At 61.8% G+C, this 10,874-nt stretch overlaps 1 protein-coding gene across 1 annotated transcript; it reads right to left on the bottom strand.

Annotated features, from left to right (window-relative positions):
* Positions 1-7,247: 7,247 nt before the first annotated feature.
* On the bottom strand, positions 7,248-10,511 carry LOC121727162. Its single transcript, XM_042114839.1, has 3 exons — positions 10,421-10,511; positions 7,698-9,547; positions 7,248-7,457 (listed from the first exon to the last, which is right to left on the bottom strand). Exons 1-3 carry the CDS (start codon positions 10,509-10,511, stop codon positions 7,248-7,250), a joined length of 2,151 nt encoding a protein of 716 aa, XP_041970773.1.
* Between the last annotated feature and the right edge of the window lie 363 nt (positions 10,512-10,874).

The following is a 10,874-nucleotide window of genomic DNA, read 5'->3' as shown; positions in this document are numbered from 1 at the left end:
ACAAAAATAACAATACAAACGAAGGGTATACTATAAAAAGAGAGAAAGACAGGAAAGACCGGTGTTCAGCCATCCTGGATACGTCACTTCGTGTAAAGGGCGGGGTGGCGTACCCAGGCGCCCAGGGACACGAACGTGGACGGACCGGTATCGCCCCCAACCTAACCTAACCTAACCTAACCTAACCTAACCTAACCTAACCTAACCTAACCTTTTTTTTTTTTTTTTTTTTTTTTTTTTTTTTTTTTTTTTTTTTTTTTTTTTTTTTTTTTTTCGGAGGGGGAAATGCATTACGCATACCACCCAGGCGCAGGGGGCGACCCGAGTGGTTATGTGGGACTCCCGTAGCTAATGAGACCACGGTATACCCACTAAAACCCCCCCCCCATCTTCCGCCACGCCGCATATTGACGGGGCCACAGGAACGATACACACATCTGCGACCCCGCCAGCGGCCCGAAGACTCCACGATGGGCGCACAACACATGCGCCCTCCTCCTCGGCCCCCACCAAGGCTGTAGCAGACGCCCCCCGAGTCTGCTACTTGGAGGCCATGTGGCAGATCAGGTCTGTGGCTCTGCCACCGACCACACCTCGGCCGCAGAGGATAGGGCAAGCGGCGCACCGTAATACCTACTTGCCTCTTCCTCTGCGGCCCCACCTCGGTGCGCATCCGCAGCGGACTCCTCCAGTCCGCTGGGAGCGCCCTCCTCGGGCCAGGCGGCGACACCGGCCGGCCCTGGTTGCCTCTTCGCTTCACCGCGGTTGTCCAAGCCGCGGTTACTAGAGCCCCACCGCCACGACAAGGCGTGCAACCATCGGGGGGAACCTAACCTAACCTAACCTAACCTAACCTTTTTTTTTTTTTTTTTTTTTGGAGGGGAAATGCATTACGCATCCCCCGCCCCCTCGGGGGAAGGGGGCGGGGGTATGTGGGACTCCCTACTCGAGGTTTACCCACTAAAACCCCCCCAGCCCTCCGTCACGCGCCTAGTGCGGGAGGGACGGGAAACCGCGGAGCGACTACAACTCCGCCCCTCCCCGCGCGCAGCCGCAACCGGCACCTTCTTCAAGCGGCTTGAGCCGCGTACCTCACCGAGAGCCCCCCGGGCTATAGGGGGGCTGTCTTCTCGGGACCCATACTGTGGGCGGGATCCCCCGATCACCGCCCACGGGTCTAGGCCTCCGTCTCCATTCGGGCGGGAGCGGGCGGGGCCCGCGCGCCTTTAGGTCTCGACTTTTTGTGTCGAGCCTTTTTGGTCGGCGCCTTGTCTTCTCCGGGGGCCGGCTTTGATGTAGATGGGCATCTACCCAGCTCGTGCCCCCTTTCGGCCCTGCCAGCGGCCTCGCACAGGGCGCAGTTTGGTGTTGCAGCCCCGCACTCCGCCGCCTTGTGCCCCGGTTCCCCGCACCGAAAACAAGTCCGGCTACGGTCCACCGGGCACTGGCACTTGGCAGCCACGTGGCCGGTGTCCTGGCAGCGGAAGCAGCGCGTCGGCCTCGCGGCCAGCAACGCCACCCTCGCCGACACCCAACCAATACGCAACCGCCCAGAGCTCGAGAGCTTCTTAGCGGCCGCGACTGGAAGGCGGACCCAACACGATCCGTCCCCCCGTGGCCCCTCTCTAATCGGCCCTACCCGGACATCGCCGGCTAGGCACTCCCCTTCAAGTGCGACCGCTTCCATGATTTCGGCGGCCGTCACGGAGTCGTCAAGGCCGGCGATGCGCATCTCCGCGCAAGCAGCTGGCCGCCCGACTTTCACTTCCTGAGGCAGGACTGTCTTCAGCCTCGCGGCAAAGGCGTCCGCCTTCTTCTCTGCGCCCTCGCCGGCGATAGTGAGGAGGCGCCCTCCAGTTCGGGCCCGGCGGAAGCGGACTTGCGGAATATCGAACTCCGCGATGTTCACCGCCCGCCGGGCCGTCTCAAGTGCCTTGGCGTATGTCAAGCCCGCCTTCACGGCCGACTCTTCAATGGTGAGAGCGACGGCCGCGGTGGCGGGGACGCGAAGCCTTGGCTTTCTCTTCTTCTTCGGGGCGGCTGTAGATGGTGTAGCCACCCCTTTCTTCTTCTTGCCCTTTGGACCTACCGTGGTCCATGGGGCCCCAGTACGAGGGGAGCTGGTGTTCGCTCCCCCTTGTGTCGCTTCCAGAGCGGCCATCGACGGCCGCTTCTTCTTCCGGCCCTTCTTGGCCTTGGGCACCTCAGGCGCGGCAGGGGCCTCTTGCGGGGCCTCTGCGGCGGCTGGCTGCCGTGTCTTCTTTGGGGCCGGTTTCCCCTTGGCCTTCTGCTTCGGGGTCCCCGGCGTCTCTTCCGGTGGTTTCTCAACGCTTTCGACGGCAGTTGGAGTGATGCTCCGATCTCTGTCCGCCGCGAGTGGAGGTCTCAGTCGAGGCTCTGGAAGGAGCCGACTCTCTAGTCCGGCCAGCCGAGCGTTCAGCATGTTGCTGAAGGTCTCTACGTTAGAGCGAGAGACCTCAGACAATAGCTGGCGCATGTCCTGCTCGGCCGGCTTCAATACTTTTTGACGTAGCGCCTCTAACTCCTTGCGCATGGACTCCACTTCCTGTTGGAGCCGCGCATTCTGAGCTTCGAGGGCTCGTATCTCCTCCGTCGCTCCGCGGTTCTTCATAGCGGCGACGGTAGTGCGTATATCACTGACCGCCTCCTTCAGGAGACGTTGGAATGTCCCCTTCAGGTTGTTCGACTTCGCTGCGACCATGGAGATCGTTCCCAGCGAAGTCTCAACACATTGGGCCAGAGCGTGGATGGTCTGCTCTGGCCTGTCTTCTTCCATGGGGGCGGGGCTCGCGAGGAGCGAAGAGCGCGTCTCTCGCGCCGCCCTGGCCGCCTCGGCTACCTCTTCCTCCGCGCGGAGTCGAAGGGCCTCCTCCTTCTCTCTATTCAGGTCGGCCTGCGCCTTCGCCAGACCGACATATTGTCCAGTCGTTGGCGGGCGGCCGCGTCCTCTCTTGGCTTTTGGCACGGCCCCTTTGCTGAGGGGCGGTGTCACGTCGTCGTCAGAGCGCCTCTTACGGCGCGTCTTCTCCGAGAGTGCGGGCAAGCCCTCGGAGTCCAGCGATATGCCAGACATCTCACTGGAGTCCGAGAGCCAGTCCTCGCTGTCACATCCGGGATAGTCTCGTCCATGTTGGGAGACTCGACCACGAGGGGAGTCTCTACCAATGTCGTCTTTTCCGGTGCTTGGAGGCGGCATTTTCACGTCGCGTGTCAAGAGGACACGCGGCAGATCCTTGTCGCCTCTCAGCTTCTTCTTCTGCATCAACTTCAGCATCCGCTCAACGCCGTTGGGTTGCGGCTGACTGAAGTCGATGTCCTCGTCCGTTAGAAGCTCCGCCGCCGGCGCGGTAATGGGCGCCGGCTTCGGGCTGTCGCGCTTCTTCACGCTGTCACTTCCTCCTCCTCCTAACGCCGCCAAAATGGCCCTCTGTCTCGTCGCTTTAGCGGCCTCCTCTTCCTTCTTCACCGCCTTAGCGGCCCCCTCGTCCTTCCTCGCAATAAGTGGCCCCTCCGTATACGAGGGCCGGCCACCGTCCGAAGACGGCGCATGGGATTCTCCGGCTCCTGAGGAGCCGGGACCCACCCGGAAAATACTTGGCTTATTACGACTGTCCATACTTCCTAACTCCGACACCCCGGGTCGCGGGCCCTTTCGTCACACTGTGGGCGCAGCCAAACACACACACAAACACTCGCCCATACCGGCGTTCAGCCACCCCTCCCGTGTCACCGTGAAAACGCTCACGATGGCACGGGGGAGGTGCCCAGGGACACGACGTGGACGGACCGGTATCGCCCCCAACCTAACCTTTTTTTTTTTTTTTTTTTTTTAAGGAGGGGAAATACGTTACGTATCCCCCGCCCCCTCGGGGGAAGGGACGGGGGTATGTGGGACTCCCTACAAGAGGTTTACCCACTAAAACCCCCCCATGCCCTCCTTCAGGCCATCGTGGGGCGCGGGCACTTAGCTGGACTTCCGCACCCAACACGGCCGTTCGCCGCATCCGGCACTACTCCACTGCGGCGGCTGGTGTTCTGCCGCCGCCTTTCTTCACCGAGAGCTCCCCGGGCATCTAGGGAGCTTTATTCTCGGAGCCCTTCGTGCGGGCGGCGATCCCCCGATCAACCGCCCACGGGCTTATGGCTCCACCTCCATGGCGGGCTGGGGCTGACTAACCCCAGCGTCGCCGGCTCCAGGCTCTTTCGGCCGAGCCTTATCGGAGGGAGCTCCTCGTCTCTTCCGGCGCTTGGTGCTGGGGAGCGGCTTCTTTACTGTGATGCAGCCGCTGCTACCCAGCACGTGGTCTTTCTCCTTGCCGAGTGCCTCGCAGAAGAAGCAGTTGGGTTGCTTCTCCCGGCACTCGGCGGCCTTGTGCCCCGGCTTCCCACAGCGGAAGCAGTTCCGGCTGCGGTCCACCGGGCACTGGCATGTCGTCGCCAGGTGGCCGGTGTCAAGGCATCGGTAACACCGCTTAGGCCTCGCGGCCAGCAGTGTCACCTTCGCCGAGACCCAGCCCACTCGCAGCCGCCCCAAGCTGAGCAGCTTTTTGGCTGCCGCGACGGGGACGCTCAGCCAAAGCGAGCCGTCGCCCCACCTTCCTTTCGTTATGGGGCCCGACCTAATTGAAGTTGTCGGGCATCCCCCTTCTCTGACGACCGCCTCGATGACGTCGGCGGTCGTTGCCGAGTCGTCCAGCCCGGCGATGCGCATCTCTACGCATTTCGCCGGGCGGCCGATCTTGACCACCTCCGGATCCAACACCTCCCGCATTTTTGCGGCCAGTACATCCGCCTTCTCTTGTGCGCCCTCGCCAGGGATGGTGAGAACGCGAGCGCCGGTCTGTGCCTGCCGGAAGCGAAACCCGACTCTGTTGATGCCGAGTTCCTGCACTGCCCCACCGACCGCGTCCTTCGCCTTCAGCAGCACGTCCTTGTACGTGACCCCCTTCTCCGCAGCACTCGCCTTCAGTGTGACGGTGATTGCCGCGGTGTTGGGGGCACGGAGCTTGGCCTTCTTCTTCTTCCTAGGGGCGGCTTTAGATGGAGTAGCCGCCCCTTTCTTCTCCTTGGGCCTGCGCGGACCGACGGTGGTCCACGGGGCCTCGGCGGGAGGGGCGTTGGTGTTCTGCCCCCCCTTTGCCGCCTCCTGAGCGGCCATAGATGGCCGCTTCTTTTTCTTCTTCTTGGGCCTCTCAGCCCTCTTCTCTGCAGTTGCGGCGGGTGGCTGTATAGGAGCCACCACGCCACCTGTCGAATCCTCGTCCGGTGTTTTTGCCGTCGCCGTCTTCTTAGGCTTCGGCGCCTTCTTCTTTGGAGCTGCTGGTGGTGGGGCGCCGGGGGGTTGCCCAACGCTGTCCGCAGCCAGCGGCGGTCTCCTTCGGGGCTCCGGGAGGAGCCTGTCCTCCAGGCCGGCAATTCTTGCGTTTAGCATGTTGCCGAAGGTCTCAATGTTGGAACGTGAGACCTCCGACAACATCTTTTGCAGGTCTTCGGCTGCAGGACCAGTGACGCGACGGCGGAGCTCTTCTAACTCCCGACGCATCGCGTTCACTTGGCGCAGAAGGCGGTCGTTCTGCGCCTCCAGTGCCCGCATCTCCTCGTTTTGTCCGCGACCCCTAATCTCGGTGACGGCCGCCCTGATTGACGCGACCGCCTCCTTGAGGGCCCGCTGGTATGTCCCTTTTAGATTTGAGGACCTTGTGGCGACCATCGTCACCATCTCCAAGGCCCTCTCTACGCTGCCCTCTAGGGCCGCGCTGGTCTCCTCCGATGTCTCCTCGGCTGGGGCAGGGCTTGAGCGAGTGGAGGCTCGCGCCTCCCTCGCTTCTCGCGCCTCCCGCGCCGCCCGGGCCACCTCCTCCACCTTCGCCCTGAAGATAGCCCGGCGTTCCTCCTCCTTTTCCCGTTTAAGGTCCGCTTGGGCCTTAGCGAGACCGACGTATTGGCCGGTGGTTGGTGGCCGGCCACGTCCTTTCTTAGCCTTGGGCACCGCTCCTCTGCCAGGGGGCGGCGCCTCGTCCTCGTCCGAGATTCGCCGTTTGCGGCGTGTCTTATCCGGGTCTGTGGGCAAGCCCTCGGAGTCCATCGACACGTCAGATGTCATGTCGTCGGAGTCCAAGGGCCAGTCCTCACTGTCATAGCCGGTGATGTCACTTCCTTGGGGAGGCGGCAGGGAGAATTCGCGCATCACGTCGCGCAGAACTACGCGAGGTGAGCGCGTCAGGTCCCCACCGACCTCTTTGTCTCGTCCGGTTGGCAGCGCAGAAGGCGTCCGGGGTGACGACATTTTGACGTCCCGCCAACGCAACACCTCTGGCAGATCGGCGTCGCGTACTGGGCAGTTCCGCTCCTTCTTGCGCTGCATAAGTCGCTTTATCCGGTCTATAGCATTAGGCTGCGGACCGGAAAAGTCAACGTCTTCATCGGTTATTGCTCCCGCCTCCGACGCGGTTAGGTGCGCCGGATTCGGGTTCGCGCTTATCTTCGCGCCCTCTCCACTACTCGCCGCCGCAGCGGCCCCCTCATCCCTCATCGCACTAGTTGGCCCCTCCGTATACACGGGCCGGCCACCGTCCGAGGACGGCGCATGGGATTCCCCGACTCCTGAGGAGCCGAGACCCACCCGGAGAATACTTTTACTTGTACGATCTGCCATGACTCTACGCTCCGACACCCCGGGTCGCGGGCCCTTTCGTCACACTGTGGGCGCAGCCAAACATACAAGACCAAACACGCACACAAACACACGCCATACCGGCGTTCAGCCACCCCTCCCGTGTCACCGCGAAAACGCTCACGATGGCACGGGGGAGGTGCCCAGGGACACGACGTGGACGGACCGGTATCGCCCCCGCCCCCAACCTTTTTTTTTTTTTTTTTTTTTTTTTTTTTTTTTTTTTTTTTTTTTTTTTTTTTTTTTTTTAAGGAGGGGAAATGCGTTACGCATCCCCCGCCCCCTCGGGGGAAGGGGCGGGGGTATGTGGGACTCCCTACGAGAGGTCTACCCACTAAAACCCCCCCAGCCCTCCGTCAAGCGCCTCGTGCGGGAGGGACGGGAACCGCGGAGCGACTACAACTCCGCCCCTCCCAGCGCGCTGCCGCAACCGGCACCTTCTTCGAGCGGCTTGAGCCGCGTACCACACCGAGAGCCCCCCCCGGGCTATAGGGGGGCTGTCTTCTCGGGACCCTTTATGCGGGCGGGGATCCCCCGATCGCCGCCCACGGGTCTAGGCCTCCATCTCCATCGCGGCAGAGACGGGTGGAGCCCGCTTGCCCTTAGGCTTCGGCTTTTGCCGAGCCTTTTTAGACGGGGCCTTCTCTTCTCCGGGGGCCGGCTTTTTAGCAGATGGGCATCTGCCCAGCACGTGCCCCCTTTCTACTTTGCCAGCGGCCTCGCACAGGGAGCAGTTAGGCTCTGCTGCCCCGCACTCCGCCGCCTTATGCCCCGGTTTCCCGCACCGGAAACAAGTCCCACTACGGTCCACCGGGCACTGGCACTTGGCAGCCACGTGGCCGGTGTCCTGGCAGCGGAAGCAGCGCGTTGGCCTCGCGGCCAGCAACGCCACTCTCGCCGACACCCAACCAACTTGCAACCGCCCAGAGCTGGAGAGCTTCTTGGCGGCCGCGACTGGGAGGCGGACCCAACACGATCCGTCCCCCCATGGCCCCTCTTTCACTGGCCCCGACCTTATTTGGTCAGCCGAGCATCCTCCCTCTCGTGCGACCGCCTCGATGACCTCGGCGGCCGTCACAGAGTCGTTCAGGCCGGCGACGCGGATCTCCGCGCACGGAATCGGCCGGGCGACTTTCACCTGGTCACAGTTTAGAACGTCCTTAAGCATGGCAGCCAAGGCATCCGCTTTCTCCATCGCACCCTCGCCACCGACAGCGATTATGCGCGCTCCAGTTTGGGCCTTGCGTATTCTGACCCCCCTGGAGATGTTGAGTTCCGCCAGGTTGATCTTCGATCGGGCCTCGAGCAGGACCTTGCTGTACGTGAGACCCTGCTCCGCGGCCGACGCCCCCAGTGTAAGAGTGACAGCTGCGGTAGCAGGGTTCCGTATACGAGCCTTCCGCTTCTTCTTCTTTGTCTTCTCAGAGGCGGCCTTAGATGGTGTGGCCGCCTCCTTTTTCTTCTTCTGGCCCTTTGAGACTATTGTGGTCCATTGGGCTTCATTGGGCAGCGAGCTGGTATGTGCTCCCCTCTGTGCCGCTTCCTGTGCTGCCATTGATGGCCGCTTCTTCTTTTTCTTTTTCTTGGCCTCAGCCGCAGCCAATTCCTGTGCGGCTGGGGCTACTTGGGAAGCCGTTACTGTGCGCTTCGGCGTCTTCTCTCTTTCTTCTGGCGGCGGGACGTCAACGTTGTCCGCCGCCAGTGGCGGTCTCCTTCGTGGTTCGGGGAGGAGTCTATCCTCCAGGCCGGCAAGCCTCGCGTTGAGCATATTGCCGAAGGTCTCCACGTTAGAACGGGAGACCTCGGCTAACAACTCTTGCAGGTCCTTGCCGGCGGGAGCAGGTGGTTGCCGGCGCAACTCTTGCAGCTCCTGACGCAAATCCGTCACTTGCTGCTGAAGTCGCGCATTCTGCTCCTCCAACCTCTTCATTTCCTCCGACATCGATCGGCCCTTTAGCTCGGTGACGGCCGCCCTGATGCTGACGACCGCCTCCTTGAGGGCCCGCACAAAAGTGCCCTTCAGGTTTTGAGACTTCGTGGCGACAGTTGTTACAGCCTCCAACGAAACCTCTACACTTTGAATCAGAGCGGCGTTGGTCTGCTCTGACTCTCCTACCTTTGGGGCAGGGCTCGCACGAAGCAGTGACTCGCGTGCCTCCTTCACTGCACGCACCGACTCGGCTACCTCTGCCTCGGCCTGGAGTTTGATACTCTCGGCCTTCTCCTTGTTATAATCAGCCTGCGCCTTCGCCAGACCGACATACTGGCCAGTCGTTGGCGGTCGGCCGCGCCCCTTCTTAGATTTGGGCACCACCCCTTTACTGAGGGGGGGCGCCATGTCTTCGTCCGTGTTCCGTCTCTTACGGTGAGTCCTATCCGGGGTAAGTGCGGGCAGTCCCTCGGAGTCCAGCGACATGCCGGACATTTCGCTGGAGTCCGAGAGCCAGTCCTCGCTGTCACGACCGAGGGAGTCAGATCCATGTTGGGAGACTCGACCACGAGGGGAGTCTCTACCAGTCAGAGAGTCATTTCCAGTACTTGGAGGCGGCATTTTCACGTCGCGTGTCAAAAGAACACGCGGCAGATCCCTGTCGCCTCTCAGCTTCTTCCTCTGCATTAACCTCAGCATCCGCTCAACGCCGTTGGGCTGCGGCTGGCTGAAGTCAACGTCCTCATCCGTTAAAAGCTCCGCCGCCGGCGCGGTAATGGGCGTCGGCTTCGGGCTGTCGCGTTTCTTCGCGTTGTCATCTCCTCCTAACGCCGCCAAAATGGCCTTCTGTCTCGCCGCCTTAGCGGCCTCCGCCTCACTCGACGCACTTTGTGCCGCCCCCGTATACGCGCGGCAGACACCCTCTTCCGAGGGTGTACGGGATTCTCCATTGCTGCCCCGCCCCCAACCTAACCTAACCTAACCTAACCTAACCTAACCTAACCTAACCTTTTTTTTTTTTTTTTTTTTTTTTTTTTTTTTTTTTTTTTTTTTTTTTTTTTTTTTCGGAGGGGGAAATGCATTACGCATACCACCCAGGCGCAGGGGGCGACCCGAGTGGTTATGTGGGACTCCCGTAGCTAATGAGACCACGGTATACCCACTAAAACCCCCCCCCCATCTTCCGCCACGCCGCATATTGACGGGGCCACAGGAACGATACACACATCTGCGACCCCGCCAGCGGCCCGAAGACTTCACGATGGGCGCACAACACATGCGCCCTCCTCCTCGGCCCCCACCAAGGCTGTAGCAGACGCCCCCCGAGTCTGCTACTTGGAGGCCATGTGGCAGATCAGGTCTGTGGCTCTGCCACCGACCACACCTCGGCCGCAGAGGATAGGGCAAGCGGCGCACCGTAATACCTACTTGCCTCTTCCTCTGCGGCCCCACCAATGCCGTTCAAGCGGAACGGCCCCGCCAGCTCGCAGGGGGGGTAGGGAAAGCGGCAACCTACCACAATGCCCCTCCCCCCGCGATCCGTCCTCGGCCGCAGAGGATAGGGCAAGCGGCGCACCGTAATACCTACTTGCCTCTTCCTCTGCGGCCCAACCTAACCTAACCTTTTTTTTTTTTTTTTTTTTTTGAGGAGGGGAAATACGTTACGTATCCCCCACCCCTTCGGGGGAAGGGGCGGGGGTATGTGGGACTCCCTACATGAGGTTTACCCACTAAAACCCCCCCATGCCCTCCTTCTGACCGTCGTGGGGCGCGGGCACTTTTATAGACTTCCGCACCCCACACGTCCGTTCGCCGCATCCGGCACAACTCCACTGCGGCGGCTGGTGTTCTGCCGCCGCCTTTCTTCACCGAGAGCTCCCCGGGCATCTAGGGAGCTTTCTTCTCGGGGCCCTTCATGCGGGCGGTGATCCCCCGATCAAACCGCCCACGGGCCTATGGCTCCACCTCCATGGCGGGCTGGGGCTGACTAACCCCGGCACCGCCGGCTCCAGGCTCTTTCGGCCGAGCCTTGTCGGAGGGAGCTCGACGTCTCTTCCGGTGCTTGGTGCTGGGGAGCGGCTTCGCAGTAACGCAGCCGCTACTACCCAGCACGTGGTCCTTGTCCTTGCCGAGTGCCTCGCAGAAGAAGCAATTAGGCTGCTTCTCCCGGCACTCGGCTGCCTTGTGCTCCGGCTTCCCACAGCGGAAACAATTCCGACTGCGGTCCACCGGGCACTGGCACGTCGTAGC

This window comes from Aricia agestis, chromosome 5 (assembly GCF_905147365.1).
Source record: "Aricia agestis chromosome 5, ilAriAges1.1, whole genome shotgun sequence".
Taxonomy (NCBI): Eukaryota; Metazoa; Arthropoda; class Insecta; order Lepidoptera; family Lycaenidae; genus Aricia; species Aricia agestis.
Note: the sequence above shows the minus strand (reverse complement) of the source record. Positions and strands in the feature narration are given on the sequence as shown.

Excerpts from the sequence above, each read along its gene's own strand:
- LOC121727162 (XM_042114839.1), bottom strand. The coding sequence starts at position 10,511 with ATGCCCGGGGAGCTCTCGGTGAAGAAAGGCGGCGGCAGAACACCAGCC. Across the intron at positions 9,548-10,420 it reads GCGGCGAACGGACGTGTGGG|AGGGTGTCTGCCGCGCGTAT; the intron begins GTGCGGAAGTCT and ends CACCCTCGGAAG. Across the intron at positions 7,458-7,697 it reads ACCAAATAAGGTCGGGGCCA|GCGGCGGAGTGCGGGGCAGC; the intron begins GTGAAAGAGGGG and ends CCGGGGCATAAG.